Source organism: Myxine glutinosa, chromosome 1, assembly GCF_964187855.1.
Source record: "Myxine glutinosa chromosome 1, kmMyxGlut1.1, whole genome shotgun sequence".
Lineage (NCBI taxonomy): Eukaryota > Metazoa > Chordata > Myxini > Myxiniformes > Myxinidae > Myxine > Myxine glutinosa.
Window position 1 is genome coordinate 283,305,087 of NC_136261.1, and position 27,957 is coordinate 283,333,043.

A 27,957-nucleotide genomic window follows, 5' to 3' on the forward strand; every position below is an offset into this window, starting at 1 on the left:
TGTAAAAGATAACATCCTTTATTTTCAAAATTTTACACAAGACCATCCATAAATTCTCGTGCATCAAATGTCGGCAATTTTGACGCATTCACTCCTCTTGTTATCCTTTCTCACCCTTTTAGCTCCATTCACCACCCCTCCGCTCCTATAGGCCCATGCACATTTGATGGAGATGACCATTGCCATCATTGATTAGTTAAAATATATATACAAGTCTGTCCAGTCACATTTCTCCTCCATTTCTTGAAAGTGACATCCACAATTCCTATTCCCGAGCCTATTCCCTATTCTCACTGACTTTCCTACCGAATCCACATGCACGCTGTATATATCTATCTATAATTCCAGTAATCTCTGTGTGTATGTATGTATGTATGTATGTATGTCTGTGACCGCTGTTTCTCGACAACCACGGGTCCGATATACTTTAAACTTGCCAGGTATATTGCTGGGGACCCGAGGATGTGCCTTTTCAAGGTTTCATATTAATCGGAGAAGTAGTTACCGAGCTATGTCCAAAAAACGATTCAACCAATCAGAGAGCAGCGAGCTATCACGTGTGCCGAACGTGGCGAACAGACTCTGCCTCGGACGGCACATTTGAGAGCGTATTCATTTATTTCACGTTGGCAAACTATGTTGCCGTTAAACTATGTTGTAAAACTAATTAAAACTAATTTGCGACATATTAATCGGAGAAGTAGTTACCGAGCTATGTCCAAAAAACGATTCAACCAATCAGAGAGCAGCGAGCTATCACGTGTGCCGAACGTGGCGAACAGACTCTGCCTCGGACGGCACATTTGAGAGCGTATTCATTTATTTCACGTTGGCAAACTATGTTGCCGTTAAACTATGTTTTAAAACTAATTACGTGCACGCTATGGCGATTTCTTTACCAAACTCCGCAAGCCGTTCGCTTTGGACCAAACCATTTCATGTAAATAGAGGGGGGGGATTGTCACCGTACTCGCAAGCCGTTCGCTTTGGACCAAACCATTTCATGTAAATAGAGGGGGGGGGGGGGGATATAATTTTAGATATATATATAGTACGGGCATGCCCTAGTCTATCTATAATTCCAGTAATCTCTGTGTGTATGTATGTATGTATGTCTGTATGTCTGTGACCGCTGTTTCTCGACAACCACGGGTCCGATATACTTGAAACTTGCCAGGTATATTGCTGGGGACCCGAGGATGTGCCTTTTCAAGGTTTCATATTAATCGGAGAAGTAGTTACCGAGCTATGTCCAAAAAACGATTCAACCAATCAGAGAGCAGCGAGCTATCACGTGTGCCGAACGTGGCGAACAGACTCTGCCTCGGACGGCACATTTGAGAGCGTATTCATTTATTTCACGTTGGCAAACTATGTTGGCGTTCAACTATGTTTTAAAACTAATTAAAACTAATTTGCGATTCATCGTAACTGCGATATGCGACCTTCCGGACAGTGAAGACTGCACTTCCGGCAGCCAATCACAGAACGCGTTGTTGCGTAGGCGTGGCCGATGTGAGAGCGAGCCGAGCCGAGCGCGTGCGCCATTACGGTTCGTAATTCGATTTCTTCCGGAGAAAATAATAATTTCTCGATTTCTTATGCGCATTATTTCTCCCAATTCAGTCAGAGCGAAGGGCGGAAGCGAAGAGCGTTGTTTTTTTTGTTTACGGGCGTACGGGCGTACGGGCGGGGTAGAGCGTACGGGTAGCGTTTTTTTTTTTTTTGGCAAGGAACGGGCACCCACGTACGGGCATGCCCTAGTATATATAAACGCGAGTTGTCGGTGTGTGTGTGTCCAGTTTTTGTGTCCGCGTTTTATTCAGAGATGGCTGAACCGATATTCATCAAACTTTCAGAGGTTCATCAGTGAGTGCCTGGGAGTGTTTTAGGCAAAAAACAAACAAAAAAAAAGTTCGTTTTTTTGGAGTTAAAAAACCCCCCCCCCCAAAAAAAAACCACTCGATAGTGCCGAAGCCTTTTAAAATTAATGACAGTTATATACAAGTACACATTCGCATAAATAAATACAAAACAATCACCAGACATTTGAATACAAATAAATCAAACAATTCCGGAAGTGCACGAAGTTGGTAGAATGGCCTCCTCTTCTTCCTGATCGGCATCACACTTAACTCAGAAACGGGATGAATGCCACATTCACCCCATTCACTCACCAGCATATGTAGTGTGTTCAAAAAGTATCCGACCTTTATTTTTCGTGCGTAAAAAAAAAGAAGCTAGGGAGGCGTTGATTGGTGCACGTATGTAGGCGATCCTAAGGCGCACGCGTGAATTTTTTCCCACCTGCAGAAGCTGTCATTCGACGGCAGACCGCCGATGAGTGAGGACATGTAAGTGAGCGCCGTCGGATTTTCGTTTTTGACAAAATGACGGAAAAACTTGAACAACGCTACTGCATCAAATTTTGTGTTTCATCAAACTTGCATCAAAACTGCAACTTGGTTTCTGGGTCGTACCCATAAACCCAGGACTCATCGCCAGTGATCACTGTGTTGAGGAAGCTGGGATCGCTGTTCAGTCTCCAGCATGTCCTGTGCGATCTCCAAACGGAGTTGCTTCAGCTCAATCGTTAGCAGCTTTGGTACGAACTTCGCTGAGATTCTCCTGAAGCCCAAATCCTCCTTCATAATGGAATGAACGGTGTTGAATCTTGCGGATCGTTTCCACTTGGGAATCGCCAAGCTTTACACAAAATTTGATGCAGTAGCGTTGTTCAAGTTTTTCCGTCATTTTGTCAAAAACGAAAATCCGACGGCGCTCGCTTACATGTCCTCACTTATTGGCGGTCTGCCGTCGAATGACAGCTTCTGCAGGTGGGAAAAAATTCATGCGTGCGCATTAGGATCGCCTACATACGTGCACCAATCAACGCCTCCCTAGCTTCTTCTTTTTTACGCACGAAAAATAAAGGTCGGATACTTTTTGAACACAGTATATATGAACCCAGTGGTGTAGTCTACGTGATACGCAGGTATACGGCGATGAACCCCCTTCCTCTCCTGCCTCCCTCCCCTTCCCCCCCTTCCTACCCCCTTCCTTCCCGCCGTCTTCCCCTCCCTGCCCCTTCCCCCCCCCCCCCCGCCCGGTAGCGCCGGGTACTTCTGCTAGTATGTATGTATATATATATATATATATATATATATATATGTTCTTAAATATTTACCACAGCCATATGCAAGAAGAAGAAGAAGAAGAAGAGGAGGAAGTAGAAGAAGTAAAGCTGTTATTCATGGGAAAGTAGTGTGTGTGTGTCTGGTTTGTTGACCTCACACTTGTCATAGATGATATCTGTATTTAAACAAAACCCCAAAAAAAATCAAACTTCCCTTTCTCTTCCTACAATTAAGATTTCGTCTTGTTGGTGAATACCCGTGTCGATCTGTGTCAGCAGACAAGTATAACGATGGATGAAATGAACAGGACGTTGATTAAGGAACGCTGTCCGCCATGCGATAAGCCCTGTGGATTTCATCCATTCCTCTTTCTCTCCCTTCCCGCACAAAATTCCACCAAAAAGTGCTGTGACATGTTTTATTTCCCACATACCATGGGATAGCGAGAAAACAGCTTTTCTGGGTACATGTACAGGTGTGCTGATGCAATGCTTGTTAGAGTCACCACTTTATATCATCGGTTGCCTTTCGGGTCAAGAGTGACCTTGAGAAAAACTACGTCATTCTGTGGAGCTTCTAAAAGACAGGTGCAAGCATACGGGAACAAGGTATCAGCAAAAAAAAAACATAAGCCAAGTTGACACGTCACGTGAATCTTGGAACGAGAAAACAATTAAATTCTGCACAAATCTTAAGTCACAATCAGTGAGTTAAATGAAATTGTTCCGGCATCAGCATTGGCAGGTGGATTCATTCACTACCGGCCGAGAAGCTTGCAGATGTCTGGCTCAAGGTCGATGGTTTCAAAGAATTTGCTGTAGCGGCGGAAGGGCTCCCCATTGGGCGCGATCAGGAACTTCTCAAAATTCCACGCGACGTCCGATCGTTGGACGGGACTCCAGATGATGGACTTGCAGTCGGACATGAACGATGTTGGGTTGTCACTGGGCAGCGGCAGGTGTTCCTTCAGGAAGGTGAACAGCGGGTGCTCATTCAACCCATTCACCTCGCACTTGTCGAAGATCGGAAAGTTTGGCTCAAATCCTCTGCCCGGGCGCACGTGCTTCAAGGACTGAAGTAGTTCTTCATTGGTAGCATTCTCCTGGATATCACAGCGCACCAGTATTAGGAATGCAATATGGAGTTCAGAACTCTACCGCACTTAAGACTGAAATAATCTCTTAACATGTTCAATGTGTGTTCCGTGAACCCGATTCGGTTAATAGGTGTGAATATGGCACAGGAATGTTTGGCCAAACGGCCTCCTCCCTGTGTCTAGATAGATTAGGAGAGATTTAAAACTTGGCCAGGACATTGACACACAATGCCGAATGCTTATGAAAAAAATCACCGCGGGATCTTTAACACGCACATGTCAGTGATAGCAGATGGGACACCGAGCTAAATATGGCCTCCATAAGGACGGCGTACTCCATGATGCAACATCGTGCCCGCACGCCACCTTTTTAATGCCCTTTCCCTCCCCATACCTTTTGACCAAAATGAACTATAACTGTGCCTTTCCCATGAATGTAGCCTATTTTACTCCAGGGGGTCCCAGGATTACCCACCCAAAATATCGTTGCGATCGGTTCAGCCGTTTTTGCGGTACCTTCGAACGGACGGACAGACGGACGGACATTTGGTGAATTCTAGTAAGATAAGGAATTCGATTAAAACATTTTTGTTTGGTCTACCACTTCACCTATGATGTCATCATTATCATGCCTTTGTTCCTCATTAGGAGTACTTGAGAATGTGCCAAGTTTCAAATTTTTCCATTCAGCGGTTCTGAGAAATAATTTTTTAATTATTTGCTTTTAATCCAAGATGGCCGCCATACTACGTGACATATGACGTCACAATTATCATAAAAACATGCTGCATGGGTGTCACTCCTACCCTGAAAGTTTTGTCTCAATCGGACATATGTTTGCTGAGAAAAACGACGTTAGCCCGTACAGACGTACAGATGGGCAACCCGAAAACATGTCAACGGCGACTTTGTCGGCGGAGGCATAAAAAATATCTGGATCTAATCGTTCTCCCAGATAGGATAAAATACTGGTAAGCTTATTGTTGAAGTAGCAATTATGGGTTTACGACGAGAGGAATAAAGTCCGACAGGACGATGCAGACTTAAAGCACTTATCATCGAGTTGTGTAGTCTGGGTTCGATTCCCAACCTGACTATAAACTGTCCTATTGGTCCTACGCATCGGCATGGTGTTGCATCACAAGGTGCCATCATTATCATGATGTCAAGTTTACATCCCTCGGGTGGACGTCAATTTGACCGTGCCTTCTGCTACCATCAGTTGGTTGACGTTGAAGACACTACATGACAGTGTATTTGGCAAAGAGTTGGTGAGTTATCGCCGGCACCCTGCCCAAATTACAAATCCCTGCCCAAATTACAAATCCCTGCCCAAATTACAAATCCCTGCCCAAATTACAAATCCCTGCCCAAATTACAAATCCCTGCCCAAATTACAAATCCCTGCCCAAATCACCTTCGGTTGAACCTCAGGCCTGGCCAGCCGGTTCGTGAAAGACTTGGGCCAAAAAGACCCTGGCCGACCCCAGAATAAAGGATTAATTTCAATCGTTATTGAAGCAATAGAATGACAGGGATAACTTGGGGCGAGTGACGTCATTAGAGGGCGGAGCTATAATTGTTAGAGGGCGGAGCTATAATTGTTAGAGGGCGGAGCTATAATTGTTAGAGGGCGGAGCTATAATTGTTAGAGGGCGGAGCTATAAGTTAGAGGGCGGAGCTATAATTGTTAGAGGGCGGAGCTATAATTGTTAGAGGGCGGAGCTATAATTGTTAGAGGGCGGAGCTATAATTGTTAGAAGGTGGAGTTCTAATTGTTAGAGGACGGAGCTATAATTGTTAGGGGGTGGAGCGATAATTGTTAAGGGGTGGGGTGATAATTGTTAGGGGGTGGGGCGATAATTGTTAGGGGTGGGGTGAAAATTGTTAGGGGGTGGGGCGATAATTGTTAGGGGGTGGGGCGATAATTGTTAGGGGGTAGGGCGATAATTGTTAGGGGGTGGGATGATAATTGTTAAGGGGTGGGGCGATAATTGCTAAGGGGTGGGGCGATAATTGTTAAGGGGTGGGACGATAATTGTTAAGGCGTGGGGCGATAATTGTTAAGGGGTGGGGCGATAATTGTAAGGGGGTGGGCCGATAATTGTTAAGGGGTGGGACGATAATTGTTAAGGCGTGGGGCGATAATTGTTAAGGGGTGGGGCGATAATTGTTAAGGGGTGGAGCGATAATTGTTAGGGGGTGGGGCGATAATTGTTATGGGGTGGAGCGATATTATTAAGGGGTTGGGCGATAATTCTTAAGGAGTGGGGCGATAATTGTTAAGGGGTGGAGCGATAATTGTTCGGGGGTGGGGCGATAATTGTTAGGGGTGGGGCGATAATTGTTAGGGGGTGGGCCGATAATTGTTAAGGGGTGGGGCGATAATTGTTAGGGGGTGGGGCGATAATTGTTAGGGGTGGGGTGATCATTGTTAGGGGTGGGGCGATAATTGTTAGGGGTGGGGCGATAATTGTTAGGGGGTGGGTCGATAATTGTTAGAGGGTGGGGCGATAATTGTTAAGGGGTGGGGCGATAATTGTTAAGGGGTGGGGCGATAATTGTTAAGGGGTGGAGCGATAATTGTTAAGGGGTGGGATGATAATTGTTAAGGGGTGGGGCGATAATTGCTAAGGGGTGGGGCGATAATTGTTAAGGGGTGGGACGATAATTGTTAAGGCGTGGGGCGATAATTGTTAGGGGGTGGGGCGATAATTGTTAAGGGGTGGGGCGATAATTGTTAAGGGGTGGAGCGATAATTGTTAGGGGGTGGGGCGATAATTGTTATGGGGTGGAGCGATAATTGTTAAGGGGTGGGGCGATAATTGTTAGGGAGTGGGGCGATAATTGTTAGGGAGTGGGGCGATAATTGTTAAGGGGTGGGGTGATAATTGTTAAGGGGTGGGGCGATAATTGTAAGGGGGTGGGCCGATAATTGTTAAGGGGTGGGACGATAATTGTTAAGGCGTGGGGCGATAATTGTTAAGGGGTGGGGCGATAATTGTTAAGGGGTGGAGCGATAATTGTTAGGGGGTGGGGCGATAATTGTTATGGGGTGGAGCGATATTATTAAGGGGTTGGGCGATAATTGTTAAGGAGTGGGGCGATAATTGTTAAGGGGTGGAGCGATAATTGTTCGGGGGTGGGGCGATAATTGTTAGGGGTGGGGCGATAATTGTTAGGGGGTGGGCCGATAATTGTTAAGGGGTGGGGCGATAATTGTTAGGGGGTGGGGCGATAATTGTTAGGGGTGGGGTGATCATTGTTAGGGGTGGGGCGATAATTGTTAGGGGTGGGGCGATAATTGTTAGGGGGTGGGTCGATAATTGTTAGAGGGTGGGGCGATAATTGTTAGGGGGTGGGGCGATCATTGTTAGGGGGTGGGGCGATCATTGTTAGGGGGTGGGGCGATAATTGTTAGGGGGTGGGGCGATAATTGTTAATGGGTGGGGCGATAATTGTTAAGGGGTGGGCGATAATTGTTGAGGGGTGGGGCGATAATTGTTGAGGGGTGGGGCGATAAGGGTGGGGAAGAATGCAAGGGAAGACAATAAAATGGGAGAGTGATGGAGGGGCTGGTAATTGCATCAAATGACGTCAAAAACAGGAACATACAGAGATCATGAGGTTATGCATGGTAAGGAGCCGAGGGTAAACGGGACGACGTGAGACCCGACGGACACACCTGGTGGCCAAACTGGTTGCAGGGAAAGCCAAGCACGACGAGTCCATTGGCACCGAGACGCTGATGTAATTGATTCATCTGCGTGAAGTCTCGGGACGTCGTTCCTCACAGGGAGGCGACATTCTCGATGAGCACGACCTTTCCGCGGAACTTGGAGAAATGGACCAGCTCGCCGGTCAGATTTCGGGCCGACATCTCGTAAAAGTGTTTGGCTATTCCGGCCATGGCTTCCAACGATGAGAGGTTCAAGGGCAGTACCGTATGTGTCGGACGCTCTGCCCGGAATTTATATAACACGGAGGAGGGAAAATGGAGGGAAAGGGAGGACCTTCTGGGTTCTGTGAATGGTTGATTGGGCGAGATCGTGGAGGGAGGACGAAGGGATTGGAGGAAGGTAGAAACAGTGGAATGTAGGTGGGAGGAGAAAGGAATCGGGGGTAGCGTAGTGGGGATGAGGGAGGAAACAATACAGTCGCCAAAATATTATTAGTTTGACTGTGTAGTGTGCACAACAACCAGCAAATGTAACCGGCGTTGCCGAGCAACGCATGAACGCAGGGTCGTTTTGTGCCGGAATATGAAGAGATGGGGTGGAGTGGGGTGGGGATGAAATGAAATGAGAGGAGGGGTGAGGGGAGGATGAAGAGGAGGGGTGAGGGGAGGATGAAGAGGAGGGGTGAGGGGAGGATGAAGAGGAGGGGTGGGTTGGGGAGAAGGAAGAGAGGAGGGGTGGGGTGTGGGGGAGGAAGAGAGGAGGTGCCTTGTCACACACCCAACCTGTCCACCAAGTTCCGTCCAAATCCACCCACAACTTTTTAAGATATCCTGCTATGTATCGTTTTTGGCCCTATCTCCCAATGGTGAAGAATCACTTAAGAATTCTAGTAGCCGAATCCGAATCCGGATCTTCAACAAAATCGAATCATTTCGTCCTTGTCACAAACGCCACCTTTCCGCCAAATTTCGTCCGATGCCGTCCACAACTTTTTGAGATATCTTGTTCACAGACAGACAGACAGACAAACAGACAGTGGTGAAAACATAACCTCCACAAGTAAATATAGCCGTGGGGTTCCGGCTCAGACGTATTTAGTTAATTAACTGAGTGTTCCAGCCACCCCAGTGGATCACCGGCTGCAACGAGCGATATGACTGGTCGGCTAGCCACGCGTCACGTGATTTCAGCCAGGTTCCCACCAATCAATCAAATTGCTCCTTTTTAATCGGTGCTCTTTGGAGTTATCGAATTTGCTTGATAATTTTATCGGAGCCGAATGCCGATGCATGCATACAGGTGCCATTTTTGCGGCAATGTGCCTTCCCAGATATTCTTCCCCCCCTCCCCCGCCCCTCCACAGGAATCCTGAATCTGCCCCTGTTAGACCCCTTAAGACGATGGACACGAGATCTCGCGAGATCTTGGAGACGACGTCATGGATTTTCGAAGCTCCACACGGTCTCCACGTTTTCAAAGTTAAGTCTGTTCACAATTGTATTTTGTCGAAACTGTATTTATCATTCGGTGTGTGAACCTATAGTGTGTCCATTGGAAGTTTCTCGGTGTTTATCTATATATATAAAACACAGTTAGTGTGTGTGTGTGTGTGTGTGTGTGTGTGTGTGTGTGTGTGTGTGTGTGTGTGTGTGTAATGTTACCGATAGACTCCTAAACGGAGAGGCTCACGTGCTTGATATTTGGCATAGACATGCCATTGAGCCTGGGAAGAACATGGCCGACCTAAAAAAAATTATTTCATAATATTTTTTTACCATATTTTTACCTCAGCGCATTTCAGCGAGGATATTATGCACGGAATCTAAGGCGGTGGCAGAGCAGCGCGCTGATTCGCTCAGAGCGATCACGTGATGTTCCTTGCCGCCATAAACTCAGTTACGCGTTCGCACGTAATTCAGACCGAAAAGCGATTGCGTTTTTTCACATTTCAGCGAGGAACATTGCCAATCACACCACATAGGTTTTTTTTCGTTCATCTTTAGATCCATATTTTTTTTCAGCGAGGAATATTATACACGGAATCTGAGGCGGTGGCAGAGCAGCGCGCTGATTCGCTCAGAGCGATCACGTGATGTTCCTTGCCGCCATAAACTCACAGCAAGTAGCATATATTTTAGCATGATTAGCATTTAGTATGATTTAGCATGATTTAGCATAGATTGTAGCATGTTTCACATATATTTTTTTTCAGCGAGGAATATTATACACGGAATCTGAGCCGGTGGCAGAGCAGCGTGCTGATTCGCTCAGAGCGATCACGTGATGTTCCATCCCCACCGCCAGACCGTTGAACATAAAACACAGTTTGTGTGTGTGTAATGTAATGTTACGTCCCCTCCCCCTCCGTCCTCCCCTCCCCCCTCCATCCTCCCCTTCCCCCTCCACTTCCCCCCCTCTCCCTCCCCCTTCCATCCTCACCTTCCCCCCCTTCCCCTTACCCCTCCTTCCCCCTCCACCCTACCCCCACCCTTACCCCTCCACCCTACCCCCTCCGCTTTCCCTTTCCCCCTCCCCTTCCCCCCTTCCCCACTTACCCTACCCCTCCCCCTCCCCCACCTCCCCCTCCCCTCCTCCTCCTCCCCCCTCCACTCCTCCTCCCTCTCCTCCCCCTCCCCTCCCCCTCCCCGCCCCATCCCCCTCCCTCCCCCTCCCCGCCCCCCTCCCCCTCCTGACCCCCTCCCCTCCCCTCCCCCTCCCTCCTCCCCCTCCCCTCCCTCCCCTTCCCCCTCCACCCTCTTCCTCCCCTCCCCCCTCTCCCTCCCCACCCCCCTCTCCCCCCTCTGTCCTCCCCTCCCCCCTCCATCCTCCCCTTCCCCCCCATTCCCCCTCCACCCTACCCCCTCCCTTCCCCCTCCACCCTACCCTCCCCTTTCCCCTTCCCCTTCCCCCTCCCCTTCCCCCTCCCCTCCCCTCCCCCTCATCCCCCTCCCCCTCCCCCTTGCCCCTCCCCTCCTAAACTCCCCCTTTCCCCTCCCCTCCTAAACTCCCCCCCTGCCTCTCCCATTCAAAACTCCCCCCCCAACCCCCTCCCTTCAAATCTCCCCCCCCAACCATCCCTCCCAAATTCTCCCTCCACCCACCTCCTTCTCAAAGCTGCCTCCTCCCCACTTTGTCTCCCTTCTATCTCATACCACCACCTCCCCCAATCTTCTACTTTCCTCTGCCCCCCCCTCAAAACAACCCCTCACTGTGCCTCATCCCATCACCATCAAACCTTTCATCCTCCTCATCCTTCCCTTTCTTGTAACTCTTCTGTAATCTCTGACACACAATCAACTGCTCTTCCCACTTCCCCCCTCTCATCCTTCATCTGACCCTACCCCTCCCCTGTCCTGCACCCGATGCTCTCCCTCTCTCCTCATTAACGGTATGGACCTCAAACATCCGGGGCCTTCGCTCAAACCTAATTGATCTCTCCATTCAGGTTGCTTCTGACAATCCAGACTTGATCTGCTTAACAGAAACTTTCCTCCTTCAAGATGTCTCTGATTCCTTAATATCTCTTCCTGGTTACTCCCTCCTCCGGTATGATAGACCTGAAACTCGTCCTGGTGGTGGAGTGGTTATCTTTATCAAAAACTCTCTTCCTCACTCTCCTTGCACTGCCCTCTCTCCATCCCACCCCCAGGAGTACCTCTGGCAACGGCTTCCTCTCCGCTCACACCTTTTGTTCATATGTGTTCTGTACCGTCCTCCAAACAGTGATGACTCCATTTACATTTCGCTGTCGGACAACATGGACCAACTTCTATCAACTCATCCAAACTCTCTCTTCCTCATATGTGGCGACTTCGACTGTCATCATGGCAGCTGGCTGGGTGTGGGTTCATCTCTCACCAGCCATGGCACCTCAGCAAAGGACTTCTGCGACTCATTGGGACTGACACAATCTGTAAATTTCCTGACCCGGATCTCAGTCAATGGAGTATCTTCTCTTCTGGACTTGGTTATGACAAACTTCCCTTCAAATGTCTGCTGCTCTTCTTCTGCTCCAATCGGTTCTTCTGATCATGTGCTTGTTAAAGTGGACATCTCTCTGGCCATTCTCAGAGAGCCTCCTCAGCACCGACGAGTCTGGCATTTCACTCAGGCCGACTGGCACGGGCTGCAAGCAGCCATCAATCACCTGGACTGGTCTCCCATCTCCACTGCCTCTGACATCAATTCTTCCTGGGAATTCGTCCAAAGCAAACTGCTCTCTCTCATGCACAGATTTATCCCATCTCGTCTTCAGTTGTCTTACCCTTCCTCCCGTCCATGGTACACTGAATCTTGTGGTGAGGCAGTTGCCCTGAAACAACTTGCCTTTGCCTCTTGGAAGGCAAATTCAACTGAAGGCAATCTCAGTTCCCTTCCACCAAGCTCGGAACAAGTGTGTGTCTACTCTCAGGAGTGCCAAGAAGCACTATCTCTCCACACTCAAGATTGAACTCTCAAACCTGTCTCCTTCCTCCAAATCCTGGTGGTGTCTGGTCAAATCCGTTTCTGGTGTTTGTTCCCCCTCCATCCCCTCCCTTACCTCAAATGGCTACACAGTTGACACCGCACGTGACAAAGCAGAATGCCTCAACTCTGTGTTTGCCTCAAAATCTTGTGTCCCAAACCCATCTCTCTCTGTTCCCACCTTTCCCAGTCGAACCCAACTGCTCCTCGACTCTGTGTCCTTCTCTCCTGACAAGGGGGAGAAGTTTTTGTCAAACCTCGACTCTGATTCTTCAACTGGACCAGACGGCATCAGCCACGGGTCCTAAAATCCTGCTCTGCCGCTCTATCTCACCCTCTCACTGTTCTTTTCACCCTCTCTTTTGCTCAAGGTCATCTGCCAGCATCTTGGAAATCAGCAAACATTACCGCTTTACACAAAAAACGTTCAAAAACAGATCCTTGCAACTACAGACCAATCAGCCTGCTTCCAATTATCAGCAAAGTCATAGAATCCATTATTGCTTCGGATATCAAATCCTTCCTCCTCTCCAATGGCTTGATCTCTGATCATCAATTTGGATTCAGACCAGGTCATTCTACTCTGGACATATTGCTTCTGCTGTCTCAACAATGGATGGAGGTCCTCAATGCCAAACAGGAAATCAGAGCTGTCTCACTTGACATATCACGTGCCTTCGATACGGTCTGGCACCCAGCTCTGCTCACCAAACTCTCCTCCTATAGTATCCATTGAAATCTCCACTCATGGCTTGCGGACTTCCTCTCTGGTCGTAGGCAACGTGTGGCCCTGAATGGATTTCTCTCATCTCCCCTGCCTGTTCTGGCTGGAGTTCCCCAAGGTAGTGTTCTGGGCCCTGTGCTATTTCTGGTCTTCATCAATGATCTCTCCGACTCTCTGGAAAATCCTCTCTATCTCTTTGCTGATGACTCCACTATCTTCCGCTCCATTCCTCATCCCTCAGATTGGCAGTCTGCAGCCTCCTCACTCTCTGCAGACCTGGACAAAATCACAGACTGGTCAAACAAGTGGAACATGTCTTTCAATCCTGACAAATCTCACACTCTTACAATGTCTCTCCGAAAGGACCGACTGGAAAACCCTCCGATCTATTTTCTCAACTATCCTCTCCAATAAGTTCTGTCGCTCAAGGTTTTGGGTCTCACTATCTGCCAGGATCTTTCTTGGGAAAACCCACATTTCCAAGCTGGCCTCCAAAGCCAGTCGCCGACTGGGCATCCTCCGTCGTGCGAAGTCCTTCCTTGGCACACCTGAGCTCCTCACCACATACAAGGCTTTCATCTGCAGCTCAATGGAATACTGTTCCCCCCTCTGGGCTGGTGCTCCTGCCTCACACCTCGCTCGCCTCACGCTGTTGAAACCAAAGCTTTCAGAATCATTGGAATCTCCTGCGATGAAGTTAACTCCGAGGGCCTTTCACTCACTCACCGCAGGCAGGTTGATGGTCTTTCTGTCTTCTACCGACTCCTCTCCGGCCTTGCTCCCCCAGCTCTCTCTGTGCTCTGTCCCCCCATTATTCCTTCAGGTCGCACAAGATCTGCCTGCAACCCTCTTATGGTTAAACTGCAAAATCTAGGCTCTCTGCTCACCTTCACTCTTTCATTCCCCTTTTCTGCCACCTCTGGAACAAACTCCCCCACATCCCTTCAATCCCACTCCTCCCTCCAGGTCTTTAAAACAGCTGTTCACCACCATCTCTGATCTCCCCCCATCCAGAACCTTGATCTTTTCTACCCCCGCTAATTCACCCCAGATACACTTTTTTTTTTTTAATTCCAACTTCTTTCCTGGAAGTCCTTGCAGTGTTCATATGTTTTATACCTCTCCCACCTCCCCTCAAGCCCTCCCCCTCCCACATTTCTCCCGATGTCCCTGCTCTCAAATGTTGGGTTTGTGTCCTTCCCCCTCTCTCCCCATCTTGTCTACCGCTCCCCTTATTTTTTGTGTTTTATGTGTCGGTTTCACTTTTTGTGTGATTAATGTTAGCTCTTTCACGAGCCTCGATCTTGTATTAAAAAAAAAAAAAAAGACCCCAAAGCACCATAACCCCATTAAGACCTTTGAAGACCCCGAACACCCTTTAAAATCCTGAATACCCCAAAAATCGTTTGGGCCCCAAAGATCCCCAAGACCCTTGAAGACCCCTTAAGGCCTTTAAGAACCCAAAGACCATTAGCGATTACGATCCCGAATACTCTTTAAGTCCTCAAAGACTCTTAACACCCTTAAGACCCTTAAGATATAAAGACCCTTCAGACCCCAAAGACCCTTTAAAGACCCCTTTACCCACCGGCCTTGCCCCATCTCAATGGTGTGTTGTGTATTATTCGCAATTCAGCATCCAAAAAGGCTTTGATGAATATCCCATGAACACTCCCCCTTCTCGCTCCGAGTGTACAGCTAGGCCCGGTATCTATACACCGGCTAATTTTATTTTTTCCCATTAACAATTTTTATTTTTATTTTTATTTTTAACAATTAACAAAGATTGATATTTCCGGCAGCAAAACGACAGGTGTTATATTCTTGTATAAGATGAATTGCACTTGCACTAATGCTATCATCGATTCTGATTGTTAAACAATAGTGCCCTCTCGTGCATATTTTGAAAGTTTGCTGTAAGGGAACCGTTGCGATTGAGACAAATATGTATATATATATATAATGGTATCTGTAATTTGGTTCTCCAACCTAATGAGCGGACAACATGACGTCATCACCATGCACGTCCGCCTTGCCTGCAAAGTTCCAGAGGAACCATCTAGCAGTGCGTCATTACGGATTATAAATACAGATACTGTCACAAGTGCATGCAAAACTCACAGTTACCGACCTGGTTTCGCCCTTGTTGGGGCTTCATCAGGGCAACGCAGTGAGGCTTTCCATACACTTGTAACTCTGTGACCCTTTCGGTTTTTATATCAGTCACTATGCGACCTTCATATCACCGTCACCGCGTGGCAGGCGGTGCTTATCGCTCCCAGCAAGATGCAGCAGCAGCTGTATGGGACACCTTGCTGGCGGTTCTCCACTGATGATATGAAGGTCGCATAGTGACTGATATATATATATATATATATATATATATATATATATATATACAATAAATTACAATAAATTGTTATTTACAATTATATATATATATATATATATATATATATATATATATATATATATACAATAAATATATATATATATATATATAGATATATATATATATAAATACAATAAATAAATAAATAAATATATATATATATATATATATATATATATATATATATATATATATATATATATATATATATATATATATATATATATATATATATTGACGGATTTGAGAATCCTGTAATTGTTGTAAATATCACCCTCTGTAAATTGTAGTAATTCTTGTAAATACCTCCGTTTTGTGTGTAAAGGTCAAAGGTCGTCCCCTTAGCTAGTCCATGTACAAGCACGTAGGCCATCATAGACCTCTCTATAGTTATTTCTTATTCTATGTTAGTTTAAGGCTCTGTTTCCCACTAGTTGACTCTGCATTGCACCAAATGACATAAGATAGTTCCCTTTTCAAGTTTCCCCCAATCATCTCTTCGAAGTGCCATTGCATTGGGCGGTTTTCTTCACCCCAAACTCCATTACGCACGCGGTCAGCTCGGAGAAAAAAAGGCGTCTCCACCTCGTCATGAGAAGGAGGAGTGAGCCAGCCCCCGATCAACCAACCAAGCATGAGGGGTTTGGCCTGAGAGGGCGGAGGAAAGAAACTTCGGGGAGGTTCAAGAAGATTCTAGGGCGTGGTTATATAACCCGTCATGCGGAGCCCCCACCGGAGTCCAGTTGAGTGAGAGGGTTCAAGAGTTGCTTGAGAGAGAGACGCGTGAGAAGGTACCGACGAGAGGGGAAGGACCTGGAGTGCGCGACGAACTGGCATCTTGTTCAAGGGAAAGAGCGTTGACACGAGCGATTTGTTATCGACGGAGCATCCCAGTCCCATCGCTATATGCAACGTCCGCTCGCGGTGAATGATACGCGCTCGCTGCCTGCCAAGGTTTTCCCGCCATGACGCGAGTCGACTCCTGGAGCCGGACCTCGACGCCTACCGTCTGCCTGGGCCTTCTCATCCCTTCTTCCAGTCATTCCTGCCTGCTATTCCGCTTTCGTGTAAGTCTGATTGTCGTCAGTTTGTCTGTGTTGTCCTGGGGTTTAAGTAAGACTGTATAGATAAGTAGAATTGCACTGTGTCTTCCTCTTCTGTAAATTATTTTCGTTTCTTTCCTTCTCCTTGGTTCCTTTGATTGTGTAAATAGTAGTAATAAATTCCTGTTCCTCCTTACTCTGCCTTTTCTTCACATCCGTTCATTTTAGAGGTTTCCACATTGAACACCTGTGGCACGATTTGGCCAACGTTCAGAATCGGGTCTAGTTTTTGTTAATGGCTCGAGCCGCGGGCTGCTAATCCGCTCGGCAAATATCATCTTGTGCGCAGTCTCCAGCGAAGTTGCTCACCTGCCTCGTGGAGGGAGCTGGGCAGTTTCAGGAGCGGAGACGCCCAGTGAAAATAGAAGGGGGATTAACCCCCCTGCTAAGGGAGACCCCCCTGCCGTGCTCCATATCCGTAACAATATATATATATATATATATATATATATATATATATATATATATATATATATATATATATATATATATATATACATACATACTGTTACAGACGCGGTGGTGGATGTTAGTTTACCGAGCGGTTTGGTATGACCACGTCTGCACAGTTTACCCGATTATGCTCGAACGTTGACTAGTCGCGCTACGCTAGGTCAATAAAGGAAAAGGACACCACGGCTGGGATTCAAATGACACGACACCAGGGATACGGTTCTCAAGACCTCCGGAGGAGATTATATTAAGGCGGAAGGTTAGATTACAACTACAAGAGGGACATCATAGAAAGACAGGCACTTAGACACACTCTTATATTAACCCCAACAGACGACAGATAAACGGGACAAGGCTGACTCACACGGGGATTGATGGCAAGGAAAGCGGGTATTCGATGGCCAGCACAAGGTGCACCTTGTGCTCAGGGACAGGATAGCGCGGCCCAAAAGATGCAGGAGGTCTCTCAGCGCTCGGAGGTGGCTCTCTTGTCTTCTCAAGCTCGGGGCGCATCTCACGTCACGTCCGGTACGTGGCCGCGTATATCCGGCGGGGAGTGACACGCCCTCGGCTCGTTAGCTCCGCCCCAGATGGAATCGGCTCGTTGCTTCTCATTGGGTGCGTGCGGGGGGGTTACCGGCTCCACCCTTGACGAGGGGCTGACAGGGAGCCCCTTCGTGGTAACCCCGCCGGAGCGCATCGTCAATGGCGGCTAACCGAGCTGGTGTGAGGACGCACACTCCCCCGCGCAGCGCCGTTGTTGTAGTTGTTGTTTGTAGTTGTAGTTGTTGTTGTTGTTGTTTGTAGTTGTAGTTGTTGTTGTTGTTGTTGTTGTTTGGGGAAGAAGATGGGAGGAGGTATGGGAAAGGTCCTAAACTCACTACTGGTGCCATATAATCACATTCTGGTGCAACGAAGAGTCAGAATTAATGGAAACGAGTCCTTAACTGACATAGACTAAGAATAACTAGCAAGATGTCCGAAAGTTGTCTACGTGAGATGCGGTGGACCTGGGCACGACATTTAATGGGGGAAAAAGGGGAAGGTCGGTTCTACAGAGTGTTATTTACAGGCAATGGGACTAGGGAATGGGGGATTGGGGATAGTTGGGGAGTATTGGGGAAATAGGGGAATATTTACAAGCGGATATGGAGGCCAAATTCCATATTCGCAACATTGCACCCTTCTCTACCCTCGGGGCGTCCCGACCCGATAAATTTTTACCTAGTTTAGTGTGGCACTCAGATGTAGTTCCCACTACTATTAACTCTACCCTGAGTGCGACAGTTTTACAGATATTCACAAATGAGTAAATATGTCCCCCTGCGACGTTGCACCCTTCTCCTCTCAGAAACACACCCACAGGATAACCGAATTGCGGAAAGAATTCGCAAACTAAACATACAGCCGGTAGGGAGCATTATTTACACGACTACGCTGATATTTACACTACGATCCAGGACCTGTTTCTGGAGGAACACATGCAGATGTTATGCATAGAGAGAGCACGCATGCCAGCATCGATACACCAACCCACGAGTGCTCTGTGGCCTACGGCCTTTAATAACGTGCAGAGCACCCTTTTCCAGCACGAAAAGCACCACCCCCTCATGTACAGTCAGCACCATCCGGTGCACCAATAAAGTGTCTATAAATCATTGTGTGGTGTCGCAGCCGGCCGATGTTCTGCCGCTGGTCTTGCCTTCGTGTGGTGCACTTGGCCTTCTTACTTCCTTAGAAAAATAAAGAAAGGCGCCAACCGCGTCCATTTCTTTATTGTGGCCGTCAGGGGGCCAACTGTTAGTGGTTCACCTTGTATGGCATAGGTGCCACGTTGACCCATAGGTCCATCCATGGGTGGTGCTTGGCCGCAAAAGAACTGCGGTCCATTGTGGGTGGCCACAAACATTGCGGTCCATATGGTGTATCGATCCAAGCAGCAAGCAGCGAAAGTGCAGGCCCACAACTGCGGAGCCAGCACCTCTCTCTCCTCTCTCTCTACCCCAAAGCCAGATCCTCGGAGGTGGGAGACAAAAGAGGCAGACAAGTGAGTAAGGTGGTAAGGGCGCAAAAGTGCACGCAATGCAAGGTAATGCACACTGGGGGCACATGGGAACCAGGTGAGACAGGTACGTTCCTACCGTACGCCCCCCCCCCCCACCAGGTAACCTACATGGCCCCTCCCTTACCCCTTACTGCATCCACAAAACACAACACTACCCATAAACATCTACTTTACCAATCAACAAACGTCCCTACTGTCTTCCCCGTTCCTCCCATAAACCAAATTCGTCTTCTCTCCCTCCTAACCAATCAAATTTGCCATTTTCAACTCTCATCAAAATTTGCCATCTCCAACTCAACATCATAATTTGCTATCACCAATTCATCATCAGTCCCTCCTAGGGAGGGAGAGATGGAATCACCCCAATGTCTCATCCACGTCGTGATGCGTCTCACAAATCCGACAGCAATTCTCCTTCCTGCAACACAAACAAAGAAAACACAGGTGTGGAGTCATCATCATCACCACTGGTAAGTGGCTGCGTATGGTGCGACAGGTTCATCAATCCTAACTATCTCCTAAATGACTTTAACAACTTTACACTACCCGGGGTCCTTCTCCGGCCAAACCATTGGCCCTCTTACACTATGGGTTCTAAAAACCAATTCCCATTGGCCAAACTGTGGTGCTTTTCAATTTGGGGTCTCACTCCCCCGATTCATCTCCTGGTGCCCTCGCACAATTTCTGGGCTGTGGCGTGTACCTCTCCCAGTGGGTCTACCCACCTGCACACCTCCACCACTGCAGTTGCCTCCGAGCTTACCTGCTCCTCACCCTAACCTAACTACCTGGGGAAGGCCCTCTGGCGCTCTCCCCACTCGGTGCCCTCCCTGGCACTGGGCTACCCGGGTCCGTCCTCCGGATCCTCGGGCCCCATCCACAACTCTACCGGCTCCCAGAGCCCACCTGCGGCCTCACCTGGCCGACATCCTCACAGTGGTGGAGTGCCCAACCAACTACACACACTAACAGGCTACACGCCCAGCCATTTCCACAACACTAATGCACCCATTCACAACACCATTCTGCAACCGCACCACAGATGCCAATATCCAACCACAATTTACCTATTCCCTCTACCTAACACTTACACTACCCGCCCCGGGTACTCGTGAAAGGGGTCTACTCTTCCCCCATCCACACCTTCGCACCATGCACACCACTCCGTACCACTTACTCCAACTCTCTCCACACACCTGTACTTGCACACCTGTGCTCTCACACCTGGTGCCACCTGCACCCTTCTCTCCCCAAGCGCATTCGCGCTGATCCACAACACTCACTACTCACACACTGCTCCACACACCTGTCCAGTTGCACACCTGTGCAATCACACCTGTTCAATTCTCACACACACACGGCATCATCTCAGCTAACTACTCCCTTCTGAAACTTGCGCTTCCCAGTCGTCCCTTTAAACTATTGCGCTCCCTCGTCATTATCATCCATACTAATCTACCTGCGTCCCCACTACAGGTATCAGTCACTAACGAACCTTACGTCACCTAATGTCAATCTTCGCTAGATCCCTACACACCATATCCTAACCCACCCGGGCTAGTTTTCACTGCCATACACCCCATAAGCTATTGCTCCTTTGCCCCCACTATGGGAAGGGTGGCAGGGATGCCCCCCTTACCCATCGGGCCCATCGCTCACTACCAATTTTGCACATCAAATTTCAACAAATCAAAAATTTGGCCAATCACTGCCCATCATCTGCCAATCACTACTGCCAATCCCTTGCCAATCATCAAATTTTGTTTTTCTCTAATTTTGGGGCCAAAACACTATTCTCATCACCCAGTCTACTCACTACTGCCTCTCGGTGCGCCAATTCCCGTCCAAAGCCTGGCTTCGTAAAGCCAAGCCATGAATGCGGGTTGTTCTGTGCCAGTGGCTGGATGCGTCCGGCACTCGGTGCAGGGACGGGGGCTTACCCGTGCCGAGATCCCCCGCACCATCTCGGCACGGAGCCATCCAATGTCCCGCTCTCGACCTGCCGGCACGTCTCACCAAAAAGTGGTCGCCATGACGACCCTTTCCATTGGGCTGCCAGCTCCGCCTAGTGGAGCACGGACGCGGCCGTTCAAAGCGAGGCCCGGCACGCACCGAGGGCCCGCTTCGGCTAAAAGTCGACCTAACCTCTAACCTGGTTACCGTCGATGCTTCACCTGGATTCTTACACCCCGCAGCCCGTTCCTTGCTCACACATCCAGCCGTCTCCATGCTCCTCGTCGTACCTTTCCTTACACACCCAGGTACTCTCATTCCACTCACAGACTTGGTCACACACCTGACCACCGAACACCTTGGCACACATTCGTTGGTCGCACACCTCACCAACACACCTCTTCGCGCCCCCTCCTCTGTCACCTCCTCTGTGACAATCACAGGTGTGCCCTCATTCGCACACCCAACCACGTGCCTTACTACCAATTCCAGCGTGCATTCCCACTCACGCTCTACCATTCCAGGTGTGCATCCTTCCATCCCAGGTGTACATCCTCGCTCACCTGTCACAACCAACTCACGCTCCTTGTCACTCTTACTACTCTCACCACCATTCTTGACAGCGCACTCACCCTTACTCTTGACAGCGCACTCTTTCCTCATGCACCTGTCCGTCACACACCTTTCTCGCGCACACTCTCCCGTTACACCCTCTGTAACACTCACCACAGGTGTGCATTCTTCCTTGCCTTTGACAGCGCACTCTTTCCTCATGCACCTGTCCGTCACACACCTTTCTCGCGCACACTCTCCCGTTACACCCTCTGTAACACTCACCACAGGTGTGCATTCTTCCTTGCCTTTGACAGCGCACTCTTTCCTCATGCACCTGTCCGTCACACACCTTTCTCACGCACACTCTCCCGTTACACCCTCTGTAACACTTACCACACCGCGCTTCCATGTGCTCCCTCGCACACGCGCTACGACCGACTCACTCTCGCCAGCACCCTCGCTACTCCTTGGCACGCACTTTTTCCTCACACACCCCAGAGTCGGACTTTCTCGCACACCTCCTTTTTCGCACACCAGACCTGTCGCACACTTCACCAATGGCCTCTCACGAACACCCGGGTCCATCTCGACCCCCAAGCTTATTAAATCCCCTGGCGCATCATACGCACGACCATATTGGTCACCACTTACACCGGGTCCTCTTCCTCTTCGCTTCTCCTCCATCACCTGCGAATCCCTCATCCGGTTAATGAGCACATCATCACGATCCAAACACAGACTTTGGACCAATTCTTTTACTTCCTCCTTTATCTCCTTCTTATCCCCTCTCTGTCGCTTCTTAATTTCGCTCATCCCTTCTTCCACTTCTTCTAATTTCTGCTTCACCTCTTTTATTCCCCGGTACGTCTCCTCAAGCTCGTCCTCCAAGGCTACCTTGACCGTTTCCATGTGCGTCCTCACCTGCCGGTCCTTCGTCTCCATTACCTCTATCACCTCGTCCAGCCTCGTTGTCAGTCCCTCACGTACCATCTGACATTCCCTCTTCGTCGCTACCAAGTCATCTTTTAGTTCTTTCTGTGTCGCTTTTAAACCTCCTAATACCGCAGTGTTCCTTTGAACCTGCTCCGTTAGTCCTTTTTGTCCCTCCGTCAGCTGTTCCACCTCCTGCGTCAGGTCCTCTATGCCCCCTTGTAACTTTACAGTCCCCTTTCTCACCTCCTTCTCCATGTGCTCCTTACAGTGCCTCACCTCCTCGCGCACTCCTCCGACCTCCTCACTCACACCTCTTCTGATCTCCTCTCCCATCACTTGCATCTCCTGCCCAGATGCCACCCTCATCTGCTCCATTTCCTCCCTGTGAGCATCCAGTTTAGTTTCTACCCCCATTCTGACCCCCTCTATCTGCTGCCCCATTTGGTTAACTTCCCTTTCCGCTTGGTCCCTCATGTCCCTCAATTTGCCTTCCATCCTGTTTTCTAACCCCTCTAACCCATTTCTCACCTCTTTTATCCCGTTGTCTAACCCCTCAAAATTATTGTCTAACTTCCCAAATTTCTTGTCTAACTCCTTAAAATTATTGTCTAACCCCTCACCGGTACCCTCGCTTCGTCCCTCATTACCCCCATTTGGTTTCCCATTACCCCCAATTGCTCACTCCGAGCCCTCGCTTCGTCCCTCATTACCCCCATTTGGCCCTCCAATCGCTCACCCTGAGCATCCATCCGGTTCCCCATTACCCCCATTTGGCCCTCCAATCGCTCACCCATTTGTTCCATAAGGGCCCTCATTTGCAACATAAAAAGGTTCGGATCCACCAGGGGCGCTGCCACGGTCGCGGGCGTGGACGCCGTGGCCACCTCGTGCGTGACAACGCTATTTTGCGACCCTGCCGCCCTCACTGCTTCGCTCTCCTCGCGTCCCTCAATTTGGTCCTGGACCGACCCTGCCTCACTCTCCCCTACCGGACCCCAGCTGTCTTGGTCTGCCATAGCGCGACTTTCAAATTCGGGTTTTTATTTCCGTATAACAAAATCAAATTTCGCCGTTATAATTTCGCGCGGGAAACGCGCTCCGAATCGATTCTACTACAAATTGGGCCTAATAAATTTAGTCCCGGGTTCGAATCCCACTCCTGACACCAATTGTTACAGACGCGGTGGTGGATGTTAGTTTACCGAGCGGTTTGGTATGACCACGTCTGCACAGTTTACCCGATTATGCTCGAACGTTGACTAGTCGCGCTACGCTAGGTCAATAAAGAGAAAAGGACACCACGGCTGGGATTCAAATGACACGACACCAGGGATCACGGTTCTCAAGACCTCCGGAGGAGATTACTATTAAGGCGGAAGGTTAGATTACAACTACAAGAGGGACATCATAGAAAGACAGGCACTTAGACACACTCTTATATTAACCCCAACAGACGACAGATAAACGGGACAAGGCTGACTCACACGGGGATTGATGGCAAGGAAAGCGGGTATTCGATGGCCAGCACAAGGTGCACCTTGTGCTCAGGGACAGGATAGCGCGGCCCAAAAGATGCAGGAGGTCTCTCAGCGCTCGGAGGTGGCTCTCTTGTCTTCTCAAGCTCGGGGCGCATCTCACGTCACGTCCGGTACGTGGCCGCGTATATCCGGCGGGGAGTGACATGCCCTCGGCTCGTTAGCTCCGCCCCAGATGGAATCGGCTCGTTGCTTCTCATTGGGTGCGTGCGGGGGGGTTACCGGCTCCACCCTTGACGAGGGGCTGACAGGGAGCCCCTTCGTGGTAACCCCGCCGGAGCGCATCGTCAATGGCGGCTAACCGAGCTGGTGTGAGGACGCACACTCCCCCGCGCAGCGCCGTTGTTGTAGTTGTTGTTTGTAGTTGTAGTTGTTGTTGTTGTTGTTTGTAGTTGTAGTTGTTGTTGTTGTTGTTGTTGTTGTTTGGGGAAGAAGATGGGAGGAGGTATGGAAAGGTCCTAAACTCACTACTGGTGCCATATAATCACATTCTGGTGCAACGAAGAGTCAGAATTAATGGAAACGAGTCCTTAACTGACATAGACTAAGAATAACTAGCAAGATGTCCGAAAGTTGTCTACGTGAGATGCGGTGGACCTGGGCACGACATTTAATGGGGGAAAAAGGGGAAGGTCGGTTCTACAGGGTGTTATTTACAGGCAATGGGACTAGGGAATGGGGGATTGGGGATAGTTGGGGAGTATTGGGGAAATAGGGGAATATTTACAAGCGGATATGGAGGCCAAATTCCATATTCGCAACATACATACATACATATACTGTATATATATATATATATATATATATATATACATATATATATATATATATATATATATATATATATATATATATATATATATATATATATATATATATATATATATATATATATATTGTAACGAATTTGAGAAGTGTAACGGTTTTGAAAAGTGTAACAATTTTGGAGGAAGTGTAACGAATGTGAAAAGTATGGTTTTGTTGTGTGTAACACCCTCGTAATGTAAATAATGGTCGCAGCCGTCCTCCTAGTTAATTCCATGAAACTTACACACAGGCCACGATATATCTTTTTAAATAGTTTATTTCCTTATTCTATGTAGGCTAAATATGTGTTTCCCACTAGATTGACTCTGCATTGCATCAAACGAAATAAAGCGTAGGCCCCTCCGATGATCCATGCAGCTCAAGTGCCAGGGATTCCCCCACTTGAGCTTTCACAGCAAACGTTTATTGCAGTACTGAACTGATGAGCAAAGTGACGGCGCCTTACCTGCAGCTGCTGACCGGTTTTCGCCATTTGCGGCCATTACGAACAAGGGGAGTGGCTAGAGAAGATGGGTCGCCCCCCTCGTCATAAGGGGGAGGAGTAAGTCGGCCCCGCTCATCCAACCCAGAACAAGGGGTTTGGCTAAGAGAGGGCGGAGCGGGAACCCCCGAGAAAGTGCGCGAAGGTTCGGGGAGGAAACCAATATAAGTCGCCGCGGGACGCAATCCACCCTCTTGCTCCTCTTGCTCTTGCGTCCTCCAAGCTCTTGCTTTGACCCCGTCCTCTTGCTTGCTGTCCCTCGTTGTTGCTGGGGAGAAGGAAGACGCCTGAACGAGCAGGTGTGTGCGAGCCATCGTGCGACCAGCTGCGCTGCAGCTAAGGGGGCAGCTAAGGGGCCGCAGGCCACAAAAAGGACGCGCCAGGCAGCAATCGACGCTGGACCCTCCATTGCCTCCCAAAAACAACCATCCATCCTCAAGCCATACCTGCCTGCAATATCCCCCGTGTAAGTGTGAACGTCGTCTGTCCTAATCGTTGTCCTGGGGTTAAGTAAATAGACTAGTATAAGCTAACGATGCACTGTGTGACTGCTTCTTCCAGTTCCATCCATTGCTTGTAAATAATTTTGATCGCTCCTTCCATTCGCTGAATATAACCGATTGCTCTCGTTGCTCTGGCTTGTGAAAATACATAATAAATCCTGTTATTCCTCCGTACTCTGTCTTCTTCTCTCTTCCTTCTCTTTCGGTCGCTTTAGAGGTTTCCCGATTGAATATCTGTGGTGCGATCTGGTCAACGTTGGGGAGTCGGGCCAATTGGGGATCCTGTAACGGTCGCGGTGGACCATCCGCTAGGCCCAAAGTAACATCTAAACCGCGATCCGTAACAATATATATATATATATATATATATATATATATTTATATATATATATATATATATATATATATATATATATATATATATATATATATATATATATATATATATATATATATATACACATACACACTGAGGGTTTAGGAACACAAATATGGAGGAATTTTAGACTCATCACATCCCACCCCCCATCCCCAGTTTCATCCCAATTCCACTCACAATACATTAGTGGTTTGGTGGTAGAGAGGATAAGGCCTTGTTCCCCTCTACATGTGTGCATTCAATTCATTGGGGTGCCATGGCTGCTCAGAAAAAATTCCCGCACTGTGCAAAGCTTTACCAGATTCGAACCATTAATCAATTCAAACGTTTACCGGATTGAAACCTTTAACCTATTCAAATGTTTACCGGATTCGAACCATTAACCAATTCAAACGTTTCCCGGATTCAAACCTTTAACCTATTCAAACGTTTACCGGATTCGAACCATTAACCAATTCAAACGTTTACCGGATTCAACCTTTAACCTATTCAAAACGTTTACTGGATTCAAACCTTTAACCTATTCAAACGTTTACCGGATTCGAACCTTTACTGCATTTGAACGATTAACCGATTCAGTCCATTACAGGATTCGAACCATTGCCCTATTCGCTTCTTACATTATGTTTCTAAGGCCTTTACAGGATTCGAACCATTATCGGATTACCATTGTCCATAATTTACCCTATTTACGCATTCGTACCCGCCTTATGTACAAAGAAATCACCATTTTTCAATCTGTCTCCTCTTCGCTCTTCTCCAATCACCAAATAAATCAGATGGAGAGGAGACAAAGAAAACACCCCCCATTTTTGTAATGGTACAACCCTAACTTTGAATCGGGTAAAGGCTGCTAACTTCACGGACATCACTCTCGTATCCTACCCGAGACCTTCCCTCCTCGCTGGATTCCTACCCAAGATAACGTCGAACTCGCACTCTCGCAGCCCCCCAACCCCAACCCTAACCCCAGGACGTTTCAGCCGTCTCATGATGACGTCGCCGTCGATGTCACATGCGTCATCACGCTCATGCCGTCCGACCAAAAAGAGCTTCACTTGATGTTTATTTGTGTTTACGCTAGAGAGGGGAGAAGTTTCACTTATATGACCGGTATCCAAATGGGATTTCCTCCCCTCTTTTCCTTTATTAGTTTTTGTACACCGCTCCTTTCCTATGCCATCTCCAGGCATGAGCCTTTGATGAATTGATGAATTGGCTTTGATGAAGCCAATTGATGAATCGTCATTGCCGGGCACCGAAGGGTGCTCGGCAGTGACGCACGCTGAAAGGCAGTACTCAGTTTTCACTCTGGTTGTTTTCTTGCTTTCTTTTTTTCTTGCTTTCATGTTTCCTTGCTTTCTTGTTTTCTTGTTTCCTTGCTTTCTTGCTTTCTGGTTTTCTTGCTTTCTTATTTTCTTTCTTTGTTGTTTTCTTGCTTTCTTATTTTCTTGATTCTTGTTTTCTTGCTTTCTGGTTTTCTTGCTTTCTTATTTTCTTTCTTTGTTGTTTTCTTGCTTTCTTATTTTCTTGCTTTGTTGTTTTCTTGCTTTCATGCTTCCTTGCTTTCTTGTTTCCTTGCTTTCTTGTTTCCTTGCTTTCTTGCTTTTACTTTCTTGCTTTCTTATTTTCTTGATTTCTTGTTTTCTTGCTTTCTGGTTTTCTTGCTTTCTTAT

At 48.1% G+C, this 27,957-nt stretch overlaps 1 protein-coding gene across 2 annotated transcripts; it reads right to left on the bottom strand.

Annotated features, from left to right (window-relative positions):
- Nucleotides 1-3,541: 3,541 nt before the first annotated feature.
- On the bottom strand, nucleotides 3,542-14,789 carry GPX2 (glutathione peroxidase 2). Of its 2 annotated transcripts, XM_078766994.1 has the most exons (3): nucleotides 14,690-14,789; nucleotides 7,919-8,256; nucleotides 3,542-4,239 (listed from the first exon to the last, which is right to left on the bottom strand). In XM_078766994.1, exons 2-3 carry the CDS (start codon nucleotides 8,141-8,143, stop codon nucleotides 3,895-3,897), a joined length of 570 nt encoding a protein of 189 aa, XP_078623120.1. In that variant the 5' UTR covers nucleotides 8,144-8,256; nucleotides 14,690-14,789; the 3' UTR covers nucleotides 3,542-3,894. The 2 variants fall into 2 exon arrangements, with proteins under 2 accessions (XP_078623120.1, XP_067989825.2); XM_068133724.2 differs by lacking the exon at nucleotides 14,690-14,789 and having other exon boundaries at nucleotides 7,919-8,259.
- Between the last annotated feature and the right edge of the window lie 13,168 nt (nucleotides 14,790-27,957).